The following is a 15452-nucleotide window of genomic DNA, read 5'->3' as shown; positions in this document are numbered from 1 at the left end:
CCTGCCTGTGTGGACAGACCCACACACACACACACACACACACACACACATACACACAAACACACACACACACACACACATACACACACACACACACACACACACACACACACACACACCTAGACACACTCACGCTCACATCCACAATCACAAATACACACTTGTTCTCACATTTATGGGAGATATTTGATTCATGTTTACCTATACTAACACACAATATGTCAGACATGCTGAACCCGGTAGGGTAGAGGACATATTTTGCAGAGAGAAAAGATTTGCCCCTACTACCTTGCCTGTTCAAAGAGAGCATTTTGATATATGCGCTTATGCTAACATAATGTTTGCTGAGTGCAGACTATAAAGCAAATGAAAATAGCACTCACTAATTTACACTACAGACTTGTTCTATCATAACACACACTACTGTATAGCCACACATGTTTATTCAACACTGTCATTCAAGCAAACAATCACCCTCTGCCAAACATATTAAACTGTTCACTAAAATGCCATGAACAGCACACTCTAGTCTGACACATCATGGCTATTGGACTAAATGACTCATTTTGAATACCCATCCCCCTTTTACAAACTCCTTCCTCCTTTGGAACAGAAAGGAGTGGACTGTGTATATGTTTTCTCCAAATTGCTTGGAGATGAAGAGGACCGACGATTAGATTTAAAATGTATGTTTGAAGGTTGATGCAGAATGAACTACCTGCTACCGCCCACCATGGGTCTAAATTGTGTGTGTGTGTGTGTGTGTGTGTGTGTGAGTGTGTGTGTGTGTGTGTGTGTGTGTGTGTGTGTGTGCATGCGTGTGTGTGTGTGTTTAATTAACCCGCGCTGTAAAAGTAGACCTACTCTTTCTCCTTTTGTTCCAATCTGTATTCAAGTAACATACGACATTCTGTCTTTGCCCGCTCGCTGTGAACTTAGAATACCTGCCTTCTCAGTTCTCTTCTCTTCCCCCTGGACTTTACCTGGCACACATCACTTCTTTACTGCACCTGCGGCTACTCTGTCAGTGGATCTGGGACCCAGGTGTGGGAGCTCAGGTGTGAAACTGGAGATAGGTCACAGGTTTTGAATTGAATGTTCCTGTGCTTCTCTAGAGTCCTGATGAGCTGGAAGTATTGCAGGTGTGTGTGTGTGTGTGTGTGTGTGTGTGTGTGTGTGTGTGTGTGTGTGTGTGTGTGTGTGTGTGTGTGTGCGTGCTTGTGCGTGCGTGTGTGGTGTGCGAGAGAGAAAGAGAAAGTCAGTAGGTGAGAGAGATGCATTGTTGATGATAGTGTTTTAAGTGAGTGTTTGTATGTCTGTGGACACCAGGTCAGGTAGCTTACACCTGTGGCCATATGAGCACAGCCGGGGGTAAAGATGCAGGTGTGTTTGTTTTTCTGTAAGGTGTGTGTGGATGGTACTGCAGGAGTGAGTGTGTTGGGTTTGCTCAGATTGTATCCCCCACCAGTGTCTTTTCTCCCAGATTGGATGAAAGTGCAATAGTTTATTCTTCTACAAGCCCCTCTCTTGCCCCCTAACGCAAAGTGAAACATTCCTCTCCCTTTAATTCATATTTTTATATTATGACGACTGTGTAAGTTTCATTGTATTTAAAGAGAAGCGATAGAGAACTAATGAGTCTATAAGTTGTACATATAGTTTACTGTTCATTAAGTTAATTTATTGCAGATGTCAGGGACACGATTCCTTTCTTAAACAGATGTGAAAAGTGCCAATGATGAAGGAATGGCTTTGGTCCCTGTCCACATGGCCAAAATGCAGGCCTTTGCTGTTTCTCGATTTGTATTTTTAAAGAACCTCAGGCTTGGGAATAAAATGGCACTTATGAATGGTCTGTAAACTATCTGTGTTTGAGTTGAAGAATTTGTTATCTTTCATGTATTTAATTTCAATTATTTGTCATTTAAAAAGTGAGTTGATTAAAAAACTAATTAAACCATACTCCCATAACACACTTTCGTACAGTCTTAGTCTACTTACCAGAGAGTAATACAAACTGTCAACGGTCAGTATTTTTTATTTATTATTATTATTATTATTTACAACACCAACCTGTTTTATTGCAGCTATAGACATAGACCCAACCTATTATTGAAACAATAGAAATGTGATTTGTGTACATTTATTTTCAAAACTGGGAGAATTGTATTTCAAGGGCGCCACCTACAGTATCTACCCGGACACAAAGTAGTGTAGGAATTTTAATTTATTAAATATTATAAATATAATATTATACATATATTTATTAAATATACGAGCTTTATTAAATATTAAATATTATAAATATGCATTGTATTTATTTATTATAAATTGTATTTCAAGGGCGCCACCTACAGTATCTACCCGGACACAAAGTAGTGTAGGAATTTCCGGTGACGTCACTGCGTCTCAATCCATAATGGGGTTGCAGCTGTCATCAGCAGAGCAACAATAACAAGAGAAGCCCAGCGAGACGAGCTGGTTCTGTACGGCTCTGACACCTTCGCCAGGTCCCCCTTTTCACTTCGTTCTGTCACCAACACTTTAGGGTTATTTTAGTTATTTAACTCTGGCCTCCTGCTTCTTCTTCCTCCTCCGACTCGGATACCGGCGGAGCGTCGCTCGTCGAAACACCGAGAATCGGTCGCGGAGGAAAGCAGGGGAGCCCGGGGCTGCATCTGGGTCAGCTAGGCCTGTCTGTCTGCAGTGTTGTTGTGGCTCTTTTAACTTTCCTGAATTCGCCCGTCGTCGCACCTTGTCATTCGCTTAAATCCGCACAGTGTTAGCTGTGTAACCCCATATCAACATTAATGCAATGTGTGATGTATAGGCCTATAGTATTAGATTATAGGATATTTCATTGATTTATCAATAGGCTACCGATATTCAACAACTGGCATTTACGTCCTGAATTCGCCCGTCGTCGCGCCTGTCTGTCATTCGCTTAAATCCAGCACAGTGTTGTTGCCCAGATCAACATTTATAACATGCAGGAGAACGGGGCAGGACAGGACCGAGACTCAGAGCTGTCCTGCCCGAACAACAACAGTTCAGCGCTAAACGGAGAGTCTTCCTCCGAGACTCACTCCAACGGGCTCCCGGCCTCCGCCACAACAAACAATGGAAACTCTGTCAGTGACAACACCGACCTGGGAGTCTCATCAGCCCAGGCCCAGGCCAACACCACAGCCACCTCGGAGGCCAACAATGCCTCGACGAGAAAGAAGAAACGTCTCTCTCAGTCCGAGGAGGACGTCATCCGGCTGATCGGGCAACATTTACACGATCTGGGGCTGAAGTAAGTCATGTCAGCCAGCTCGTGTGTTCGATCTCGCCTAGCTGTCAGCTGATGAATCATCAGTCCTTCAAACCCCCATAACCATGAAGTCATCATGTTGACAGTCCATTTAGATTGTAGCATGCATCACATTAGAGCAGTGTAGGGGGAGATTGACTGTCTTAGAGAGACGACAGTAGGCCTGATTTACAGAATGTATGAGTGGAGTAAGGGGGGGCCCTATCTTGCACAATGTAGCCATTATTGGTATAGAGCCAAGCAAGCTTATACGACTTGGTGTTGTTGGCTTGAGAACACTGTCGCAGCTGGCTGTCGGACACGAATGCGGACAGAGCATTTCACCTATTGCTGTACAGAGTTGTAAATTGAATATTGCTACAATCCACATGAGTCAAGTTGTAGTTAAGCTGCTTATTGATAGCACTCCCGCTGGGGGGGTTGCCTAGATGATGCATGCACATTGAAACCTCACAGACGAACTACAAGGCTTTGATAGTGTTGGTCTGACAGTCCACAAAGTCACGTGAAATCGATTTGTTTTCATGTCAGGAGACTATAAGGCTTCTAGAGCTTTTGAAATCGATTGGTGACCACCACCACATAATAATGAAGCTCTGTCTAGATACATGATGGATTCCATACACTTATTTTAAGGCTTTGAATTGATGTAGTCTACATCAAAAATGATGGCCACCCTACTGTCAGGTATTGAGATATTGTAAACGTCCTGACAAAGTTAGTAACAACTTGTTGATGTGTGATGTCATTCTTGTGTTTAGACTGTTGGCTGTTCTTATATGGGCTCTGATGAAACGTCAACAACAGGAGTAGTGTATTGGCTACATTAAATTATATGTTTTGTCTTTCCTTATGGGCCATTCCACAGATGGATACCGCTTAACCCAACAGAAGGACTACTTGTAACAATTCCAAGTGGACATTTAAAATGATAATTTCAAAGTTTAGAATGACCTTAACATCTCCCTGGGTTTGTTTATGTAACCACGTTTCCCCGAAAAACTGTTAAATATCTGCTCCAAATTAAGATTCAAAAATGTCTGCAGAAAGAGTTGCGTCTTTGAGCTATCATATGATGCCTTGAGTTTGAAAATATCTCTTTTGGTTGTTGAGTTACAGTAAGTGAAGTGGATTTACATCCGGTAACGGAATGACTCCATTGATCCCCTACAGAAATGCGTCATTTCTGGATTTGAATGTCATTATTAATATGTTGATGCAGCCAAAAAGGGACACACAGGTAGCAATATACAGTATATCTCAAAAGTGAGTACACCCTTTAGATTTTTGCAAATATTCTGTTATATCCTTTCAGGGGATAACATTATCCTACTGAAACTTTGATATAACTTAAAGTAGTCAGTGTGCTGCTTGAATAACAGTATAGATGTATTGTCCTTTGAAAATTACTCAGTACACAGCTGTTAATGTCTAAACAGCTGGCAACAAAAGTGAGTATACCCCATAGTGAACATGTCCTAATTGTGCCCAATGATGTTGTTTTCCCTCCCTGGTGTCATGTGACTCGTTAGTGTTACAAGGATTCAGGTGTAAATGATAAGCAGGGCTGTTAAATTTGGTGTTTTGGGCACAATTCTCTCTGAATGCTGGACAACATGGCACCTCATGGCAAGGAACTCTCTGAGCGGCTAAAAAAAAGGATTATTGCGCTTCACAAAGATGGCCTTGGCTATAAGAAGATTGCCAACACCCTGAAAATGAGTTGCAGCACAGTGGCTAAGATCATACAGCGGTTTTCCAGGACAGGTTCCACTCGGAACAGGCCTCGCCAGGGTCGACCAAAGAAGTTGAGTCCACGTGCTCAGCGTCATATCCAGAGGTTGGTTTCCAAAAATAGACGTGCGAGTGCTTCCAGCATTGCTGCAGAGGTTGCAGAAGTGGGATGTCAGCCTGTCAGTGCCCAGACCATACGCCGCACACTGCATCAAATCGGTTTGTATGGCCGTCGCCCCAGACAGAAGCCTCTTCTGAAACCGATGCATCAGAAAGCCCGCAAACAGTTTGCTGAAGACAATGAATCCAAGAACATGAGTTACTGGAACCATGTCCTGTGGTCTGATGAGACCAAAATAAACCTGTTTGGGTCAGATGGTGTCCGGCGTGTGTGGCGGCACCCTGGTGAGGAGTACCAAGACAAATGTGTTTTGCCTACAGTCAAGCATGGTGGTGGCAGCATCATGGTCTGGGGCTGCATGAGTGCTGCCGGCACTGGGGAGCTGCATTTCATTGAGGGACACATGAATTCCAATATATACTGTGACATCCTGCAACAGAGCATGATCCCCTCTCTTCGGAAACTGGGACGTTTTTTAGGGCAGTTTTCCAACATGATAATGACCCTAAACACACCTCCAAGATGACAACGGCCTTGCTGAAGAAGCTGAAGGTTAAGGTGATGGACTGGCCAAGTATGTCTCCAGACCTAAACCCAATTGAGCACATGTGGGGCATCCTCAAGAGGAAGGTGGAGGAGTGCAAGGTGTCCAACATCCGTGGGCTCCGTGATGTCGTCATGGAGGAGTGGAAGAATATTCCAGAAGCAACCTGTACAGCTCTGGTGAATTCCATGCCCAGGATGGTTAAAGCAGTGCTAGATAACAATGGTGGTCACACAAAATATTGACACTTTGGGCACAATTTAGACATGTTCACTATGGGGTGTACTCACTTTTGTTGCCAGCTGTTTAGACATTAACAGCTGTGTACTGAGTAATTTTCAATGGACAATAAATCTATACTGTTATTCAAGCAGCACACTGACTACTTTAAGTTATATCAAAGTTTCATTAAGATAGTGTTATCCCCTGAAAGGATATGACAGAATATTTGCAAAAATCTAAAGGGTGTACTCACTTTTGAGATATACTGTACAATATACACACTCATTAAGGTAATAATGTATTATTTTATCAACATAAATCTGCCTTCCTTATTTAATGTGATTTAAATCAATGACGTTTGTGGTTTTCAGTGTCTTTTTCTTCATTATACCAAAAGAAAATAGCCTACACTTTTGGACTTGTATGAGACCTAGGCCCAATCCCGATTCTCTTTTTTACCACTTCGGCTTGTTTTGGAGTCACTCGTTTTGGAGCCATAGCCGTAGTGGTTCCCCGGGGGAAATGGGACAACCCTTCATGGGACAACCCTAATACGTCATCCGTAGTGTAATGAATGGGTTAATTCATAGTCAGGACAGCGCATGCGCCTTAGAGAGAGTTCATGATACCACTAGGTGACTGACAGGTGTCGAGAACCGAAGTTATACCTTTGTTATACCTTTGTTGAACCCAGACTCAAGTGTCTTATTATTCTATGTCCAAGTGACATTACACGTAGTATCGTAGAAAAGCATTGACGCTCGCGATTCATTCACAACTTGAATGAACTTGAGCGCTATCAATCGATCAAACAAGTCATCAAATAAAAAAGAATAATGCTTCATTATCATGGGGGAGAGAAGTTCTACCCGGGATTTGTGTCGTATCGACACCATTCAAATGGTTTCAGATTTCCTGTCCTCTCCCCTATCCGGACACGTTTGAATTGTTATCCTAACCCACGGGAAACCACAGTTATTAACCCGCAAAGGGTGCCTCCAGGCACCGTGTTTGTCCGTGAATAACACCGGCTATGAAGGTGGTAAAAACACAATACTGCTTTGCTAACTCCACCATCGGTATACGGTCATTTTGAGCCATCAACCAACCCGCTGGCACCCCGGGAAGTTTCGAACCCCGAGAGCATGCATAAATGTCTATCCGGAAAGAGTACACTCTCCTCGGCCGCGGCACGCGCCTCTCCTCGGTAACGTGGAGGAACGAAAAGCTTACAGCAGGCGGTCTCCCATCCAGGTACTAACACGGCCCAACCCTGCTTGATTTAGGACAACAGTGCAAGTTGCAACAACGTCGAGGCTGAACTTTAGTTACATTTACGGCGTCATATGCCATCAAAGGGAAACATGGAAAAATGCATGACTTACAGATTTAATTTTATGACGTTACGAAATCCGATGTGACAGGAACGCTGGAGGATTTTTGACAGCCGCTGTCCACTGCATTAGTTAACTACATATATAATAGTACATAATAACAACTGCTCGGATTAGATTGCCGTTGTTTTGGTATAATAACAACTATAGCGTCATATACCACCAAGGGGGGGGGGGGGACACGGTGACTGTCAGCCTGTGACAAACGCACTCCGGTGTCCTGCCCGCTGTCCCAAGTGCGCTGGACTGTGGAACTTTCTATGTTAAGCACCTCGGCATAACAGCGATTTTGTTGTTATGCTTGTTGTAAAGAAAAGGTCTATAATGCATTGAAATAACATTAAATTATATAACCCATCAACAATATTACATAAATAATAACAACTGCTCGGATAGGATTGCGGGTTGTTTTGGTTTAATACGGGCCATAGCTGTAAATAAAACATGTCATGCGCGTCTATCATGCACACATCAGCCTAACGTTAGATAGATAACTTCACATTAAATATGTCTATCATCATCCGCTGTCAAACGCCACAGGTAATCTTTTATTTCTGAACAGGAATGCACATCTCGATGTGAATCGCGCTCCTTATATTATTATATAATATATTATATTATGGGATGGCTGTGCTTGACGTTTCCATGGGGCTCTCCTGCATAAGCACAATAGCGGCATAATAGCGATCTTTTGTTGTTATGCTTGTTGTAAAGAAAAGGTCTATGATGCATTGAAATGACATTAAACTAAGATAATACGATGGTTATCATAATTTTTCAAGTCTTTAATTACAAGTAATTCCAGAAAAAGTAAATTACATTTCAGGCTCGCTTCCGTATTACGAGAGCGAAAAGAACATTTCTGTAGATGTTTCGCAATGCATGCCGGAAGGGAGTCTCATGGCTCCGAATCGAACGAGGGTCAAGATTTTCTCCGAACGGAGCCATGGAAAACCCTAACCCTAACCCTAAATGAGTAATGAATTGGGACGCCACTACGGCTACACGTGAACGCGCAAAACGGAGATTAGGGTTGAAAACGGAGCAAGAGTGGTGAATTGGGATTCACCCCTAATGTGCAGACACACACAAAAACACCAAATCCGCTCCTAGTTTGCCTCAGAGATGGCCCCTGCAAAATGAAAACGTTCCTTATTGTCTGCAGCCAGTGTGGGAAGGATCCTAAGAATCTGTTTTAGGGACACCACACCAACAAATCCTTAGATTTTTGTAGAAGTATGCAAATGTATATCAGAATTCTCAATGGAAGTTACTTGTGCTACACATTTGTGAGATATGCTGGCTTTGCTTTCCCCAACTATTCTCAACAACAGTGAAGTCTCAATTTGTTGGGGCATGAGATTACAGTGTTGATGCAGTGCTTGGGGAGGATGTTTATGCAATGGTTTTTCCACAGTTTTTCTGCTGTCCCGGAATTACCGAAATTGAATTGTCTACATTCACTCATTGTACAGGTTGTACAGAACCTAAAATGGTTCTTCAGCTGTCCTTTTGGATGTAGAACCCTCTATGAAAAGGGGTTACACATGGAACCCAAAAGGGTTCTTACTTTTATTAACTTTCATTATCCTTGCTCTTCATGAGGCAGAGAAATGAGAAAATACAGTATTTAACACTTATATGGGGTTTTGGTAATAGAATGACCCCGGACACTGGGCAATAATTGTTAAACTTACAAAAGCCAAACCATTTCCTTAAAACTAAATATAAGTGTTGATACACCTGACAGGTGGACTCCATACTTTTTCTTCTTGTTCTTAAACACTTTTCCATATTTTGTTTTACAAGAAGTCCCTAGTCTTATGATAGAAGATGGTTGAGAAATGTACAGTATTTCTTACTTATCTCAGTGGTTTGTCCTATGCACTCTCCCCTCACCCTCTCGATTACAGTCAGACAGTGGACCTGTTGATGCAGGAGTCAGGCTGCAGACTGGAGCATCCATCTGCCACTAAGTTCCGCAACCATGTCATGGAAGGAGAGTGGGACAAGGTAAAAAATAAATTAAAAAATGCAGATTCTTTTCTGTAATTTCCTTCAAAATAAGGTGTAAATATTTCGTTTGATTTGTTGATTAATCGCCTCAAATTTAGATAACTAATACATGTTTCTTTATGTTTATATTTAGGCTGAAAGTGACCTGAATGAGCTAAAAGCCTTGATGCATTCTCCAAGTGCTATTGTGGTAAGCCCAAACAAGAACAAAACATGACTAGTTATATCTGAGTAAAAATTGCTTGATGTGTATTTTCCTTGTTAACAACACAGACAGTGTGGCCTCTGTCTCTCTCCACTCTGTAAAGTTTTACTGTGTGTGTGTGTGTGTGTGTGTGTGTGTGTGTCTGTGTCTCTCTCTCTCCCCCCCTCTCCCTAGCGTATGAAGTTCCTGCTCCTGCAGCAGAAGTACCTTGAGTATCTGGAGGATGGCAAGGTCCTGGAGGCGCTGCAGGTTCTGAGAGCTGAGCTCACTCCCCTGAAGTACAACACAGAGCGCATCCACCTCCTCAGCGGGTACCTAGTCTAACCTATATGCTATCAATGCAGGTTGAAGATTACATAGATATTACAGGATTCATCTTATCTGTATTGTTACTGTACTGTGTGGTATACCTACTTTTGGAATGTGTGTGTGTGTGCGCGTGTGTGTCTGACTGATTGCAGCAGGCTAATGCTGATGTCATCCCTCTTTAAGGTATCTGATGTGTAGCCATGCAGAGGACCTGAGGGCAAAGGCAGAGTGGGAGGGCAAAGGCACTGCCTCCCGCACTAAACTCCTGGACAAGCTACAGAGTGAATAAAATCACACACACACACACACACACACACACAGACAGTATATTCATTGAGAAACACTTTTCAGTAAGTCATCCCTTTCTCCATATCAGACACTTTATTTGTCCTCTCTCCTCTTGCAGCGTACCTGCCCCCCTCTGTGATGCTGCCCCCTCGCAGGCTGCAGACTCTGCTGAGGCAGGCGGTGGAGCTGCAGAGAGAGCGCTGTCTCTACCACAACACCAAACTGGACAGCGGCCTGGACTCTGTCTCCCTGCTCCTGGACCACGCCTGCAGCAGGTGAGGCTCCCTGTCCAGGGTACCACCGTCTGGCTTCCCGTCTATCCTCTTTCTTTGTATTTTCTCATTGTCTTTGGCCTCTCTTGCTCTTGCTGTGTCTCTACACCTTTCTACTGCATTCTGTGTTTGTTTATACCTGTAGTTAAGTTATCATGGTCTTACTCATCTGGAATATTTTGTTTTGTTCCAAGTACCGTTGTCAGTAACAGGATATGTTGTTATAGTTTACAATGCCTGTTAGTCTGTGCGTTGACAGAGTAGGGTAGAGTTCTCCTCAGATAGCCTCCCTCTCCCTCCCTCCCTCCCTGATGTCTCGTTTCTGTTATCTACAGGAAACAGTTCCCCTGCTACACCCAGCAGATCCTCACTGAGCACTGCAACGAGGTCTGGTTCTGCAAGTTCTCCAACGACGGCACCAAGCTGGCCACCGGCTCCAAGGACACCACCGTCATTGTGTGGCAAATCGACACGGTGAGCACCGCTGCCCATTGTCTTCTCTTTCTTTCTCTGCTTTTTAAAAAATATATATATTTATATTCGAGATAGAACTCTCATTCAATCCCTGTATATAGAGTACGGACTATAGGCTGCAACAGGAACCACAACTATACCGAATGCGTCAGAGACGAGCAGTCCTGCAAACGAACAGTCCTGCGAACGAACTGTGTCTTGAGGCAATAGGGGACGGAAAATAAGGGAGTTTGAAGGGGGTCAAGGCGGGGAGATGTCATGGTACGGTTACTGATTGGTCAGTAATGATGTTGACACTGCTGATGTTCCAGGAGACCCACCAGTTGAAGCTGCTGAAGACACTGGAGGGCCACGCCTACGGTGTGTCATACCTGGCCTGGAGCCCCGACGACACCTACCTGACCGCCTGTGGTCCTGACGACTGCTCAGAGCTTTGGCTCTGGAACGTACAGGTAAACACTAGGACGGCTGTTTCATTTCACAAAGTTACGCTGAGGGAAAAGCACTTTCGGCTCCAAAAGCTGAGGTAAAAGCTGTTTCGGCTTCGAGTTTGATGTTCACAATGTCTGTAGAAGCGTTTTTTTAACATATCCATTTGCTATATCGGTCATGCTGTATAACCTGCGTATCTGTGAAACTGATCCACATCTTTTTTGTCATTGGCCAGACTGGGGAGTTGCGGACAAAGATGAGCCAATCACACGAGGACAGCCTGACCAGCGTAGCCTGGAATCCCGACGGCAAGCGCTTTGTCACAGGAGGCCAGAGGGGCCAGTTTTACCAGTGTGTGAGTGGCAGACATTTACTTATCATGGTGTTTTGGAGTGGGTAAGGTTGTGTTGTAGTGGGAACCTTGGGAGACCTGACAGGGATGGACTCTGTTACACTTAATTGAAACAACATAGATTAAGCCAAATCCTGAGCTAATTTGCTATTACAACCGAGAATCTCCATTGAAGATGCTATTCAGTGTAGGAGTTTGTTTAATCTAGTTTATCTAATCTAGAAAGCAGGCCCATGGAGATACTGTAGGTTGGTTGGTTGATTTGTGCACGCTAACGTGTTCCCCAGGATCTGGATGGGAACCTTCTGGACTCTTGGGAGGGCGTGAGGGTCCAGTGTCTGTGGTGCCTGAATGACGGTCGGACCGTCCTGGCATCAGACACTCACCAACGTATCCGTGGTTACAACTTTGAGGACCTCACGGACAGAAACATGTGAGTTTGTCTCATTGTCAAATGCGATGAACCTGTTTATAATGTGTACGTGGCCCATCTTCTGCTTATGCGAGATTTTTTAATTGTTCTTTTTTTCGTCTTCTTTTTTCACTTTCACAGAGTGCAGGAGGACCATCCTATAATGTCGTTCACTGTATCAAAGAACGGGAGGCTAGCTCTGCTGAATGTAGCCACTCAGGTGAACAGGGTTTTGGTTTATTTGGTTGGAGGTGGGTGGTATGTCTCTGGCTGGAGTTAAAGGGATAGTCCACTCCAAAATCAAAATGCATCAAATGTTTTCACACTGCAAAAGATATGTATCTAGATGAGTCTATATCCCACGCCATGGGTGTTAATGGTGGGCTATCACTTAGCATGCACATGTCTCCTCCTCTGCCCCCTGTAGGGAGTCCACTTGTGGGACCTGCAGGATCGGGTGTTAGTGAGGAAGTACCAGGGGGTGACACAAGGCTTCTACACCATCCACTCCTGCTTCGGAGGACACAACGAAGACTTCATCGCAAGTGGGAGCGAAGGCAAGATACCCCACACACACACACACACACACACACCAGCATCCATCTGACGCGGGACCGTTGATTGCTTACAGTACAACCAGCAGTTATTACCACCATATTTTCAAGACTATGATTACTGAGACCTAAGATCTTGTTTCACTCTCGACCCACTAACTTACACTGGTTCCTACCCCCCCCCCCCCACCACACCCCTCCCCTTACAGACCACAAGGTGTACATCTGGCATCGGCGCAGTGAGCTGCCCATTGCGGAGCTGACGGGTCACACACGCACGGTTAACTGTGTGAGCTGGAACCCCGTAGTGCCTGGCCTATTGGCCAGCGCCTCCGATGATGGCACTGTACGCATCTGGGGCCCCGCCCCTTTCCTCGACGTTCAGGACACCGAGGGCCTAAATGGTATTGGTTGATTTGAACTGTCTGTTAAGATGTCACAAGTCTCCTAGTCCAGTCGTGATGCCCTCTGTCTTCCACCTCTATGGGTTCATTGTGTTAACGTAGGATAAAACATGAGATGTGATTCATTGTAGAATTATAGACAAACTCAAATTGACGATTTTTGTTGTTTATGGATTGGACTAAAGACTAGCCTTGCAGTGCTCATGTTAATGATTTATCTCTCTCTTTCTCTCTGCTGTTGTAGAATGTAGCAGCATGGACAGTTGATGGTGACTCTGGGGCAGAGGACATACTTCTTCTCACATCAAGGAGAATTACACTATCAAGACTCTAATGAATGAAGCGAAGGAGAAACCTTTGAGTTTTGCCAGCTGCTTTCTGGAGGCTTCGCTGCTGCACCCCCCAGGGCTGGGCAGCATGTGATGTCACTGTCACGCAGAGATGACATCAGACAGATCACTTGAATGAAACGTTACCCAGCGGTGTGCTTGCCAGCCTGCTCAACCTGGGACCTGGGACCTGGGGACCACCTCCTATATACCTGTGTGGCTCACAGCACCTGAACACAGTACCTGTCGTCTGTTGCAACCACCTGTGTCCAACGGCCCCACCCTCTCTCACTGAGCTACCCCCCCCAGGACCGCGACCTTTCACCTGCCTCGTCCACACGTTTATTATTTATTATTATCAATGTTATTATTTATTCCCTTGAGTAGTCGTGTTGAGTATTCAAGGCTTTAGTGTCGGGGGAGGGTTTATCAGGGTTATAGAGAGAAAAGTTATTTTAATTAGTTAGTTAATTCATTGCTGCCTCTGAATCTCTCAGCTTATTTGAGATGGTGGTTTTTTTTCACAAGCTGAAAATAATAATAATTACGATGATTTGATGATTTGGTCCCCGATCACCTCTGGAACCTTGAGAGAGATTTTAAACTACAGGACTTTCAGGCATTTTAGCAGAATCAGAGTAGGATCTTGAAAATGCTTGTAGGGTTATTATGGTTGAGTTTTTCTTCTTCTTTTTAAACAAGGTATCTTTTAACTTGAGTGTTTGTTTGATTGTTTCGGTGGTAATGTAGCCTCTAAATGTGGCTGGGGAGGTTGGGGGTGAAAGATATTTTGGAGAATTAGAGAATTTGATTGGCACATTGCATAGGCCTCACTGCAGCTCAAAGAACCCCCTCTGACCACATGTTTAATGGCTAGATTAACATTTGATTAGGCCTATATCGCGGCAATGGTCTCAAGTCCTTTCCATGTAAAGCACGTCTAGAGGTTAGCTGCCTTCTGAGAAGGTATAGGAGGTATGGTTAGTTGTGGAGGGAGGGAGGGAGGCTACCCTAGCCCCATCTGTATGTGCTGCTGCTTTAGCCAGCTTCTATGACTTTCTATGGCTTTTGTTGTCATGTATGTGACGTAGCATGTACAGATCTAGAGCTAGGCTAGAGGGAAGGAATTTCTTGTTGTTACTTTGAAACATTAAAAATGGATTCCTTGACCCAAGTCTCATTTATATATATGTGTCCACCATTGTGCTATCCCCACTATACCTACGTTCCCTCCTTCCTCCTAGCCTTTCACATCCCCCTCCCTCTTGTCTTTTTCACTCACATCTTTGGTCTCCGCTTTCCTCTCCAGCTGTGCTCATAATACTAACGCTTCTATAATAATTTTCTATTTTATTTGCATTTGTCGTTTTTCATGTTCCAGGTGTATAATGTATCTAGATACATCCTGACGTAAAATGTTGTTGAAAAGACTGCTTATCTGTTTTTATGTTTCTTGTTCGCATTGTTACTTTTTCGTTTACTGTTTCATGCATCACCTCATGTTCAGGTGTTATCTTGTTTTCTCCGTATTATCCTATTGTCCACTTCAACTATTTTCTTTTCTATAAATGCATTTATTCTACCATCATCCTCACAATATATGTATAATACATTTGTACACAAAACAAGTGTATCAGATAATTATGAACATGTAAAACTTCAGTTCCTGTTGGACACAGTCAAGTCAAGCAACAGAAACGTGTGTAATAATGATAAATGCTATGTAATATGTGCTATATATGTGTAATATGTTATGGCATGTATTATAAGGTAGTGTAAGAGCAGCATCTAGGCTGAGCGTTCTTCTGTGACAGTCCTCCCCTGCATCAGGCGAGCGCCTTCCCACAGGTCACCCCAGCCGCCACCTGCCCCACAGGTGACTTCTAGTGTTGGTTCACTGAACTACAGTAACTAGTACAGTACAGTACACCCAGGGTTCAAAATACACACAGACTCTTGGGGGGGTGACTGTCAACTCATGGGGGTGCCCAACAATTTTGAGGGTCTTGAGTGAACCAGTACTAGCAGTCACTTGCGGGGCTAAGCCAGCACCAGCTAAACCTGTTATGTTACA

At 43.9% G+C, this 15452-nt stretch overlaps 1 protein-coding gene across 1 annotated transcript; it reads left to right on the top strand.

Moving 5' to 3' along the window:
- Positions 1-2455: 2455 nt before the first annotated feature.
- wdr26a (WD repeat domain 26a) lies at positions 2456-14349 on the top strand. Its single transcript, XM_080540905.1, has 14 exons — positions 2456-3298; positions 9245-9344; positions 9481-9537; positions 9727-9863; positions 10045-10142; positions 10268-10424; positions 10757-10895; positions 11207-11347; positions 11563-11682; positions 11967-12112; positions 12233-12311; positions 12519-12648; positions 12855-13049; positions 13294-14349. The coding sequence occupies exons 1-14, from the start codon at positions 2988-2990 to the stop codon at positions 13314-13316; spliced, it is 1833 nt and encodes a 610-aa protein (XP_080397031.1). The 5' UTR covers positions 2456-2987; the 3' UTR covers positions 13317-14349.
- Positions 14350-15452: the final 1103 nt, after the last annotated feature.

The sequence above is a fragment of the Nansenia antarctica genome (assembly GCF_963989245.1).
Source record: "Nansenia antarctica genome assembly, chromosome: 10".
NCBI classification, from domain to species: domain Eukaryota; kingdom Metazoa; phylum Chordata; class Actinopteri; order Argentiniformes; family Microstomatidae; genus Nansenia; species Nansenia antarctica.
Note: the sequence above shows the minus strand (reverse complement) of the source record. Positions and strands in the feature narration are given on the sequence as shown.

What these genes read in the sequence shown, in the direction of transcription:
- wdr26a (XM_080540905.1), top strand. Translation starts at nt 2,988, where the DNA reads ATGCAGGAGAACGGGGCAGGACAGGACCGAGACTCAGAGCTGTCCTGC. An exon ending in CTGGACCACGCCTGCAGCAG is followed by an intron (nt 10,425 to 10,756) that starts GTGAGGCTCCCT and finishes TGTTATCTACAG; the next exon opens with GAAACAGTTCCCCTGCTACA. An exon ending in CATCGCAAGTGGGAGCGAAG is followed by an intron (nt 12,649 to 12,854) that starts GCAAGATACCCC and finishes CTCCCCTTACAG; the next exon opens with ACCACAAGGTGTACATCTGG.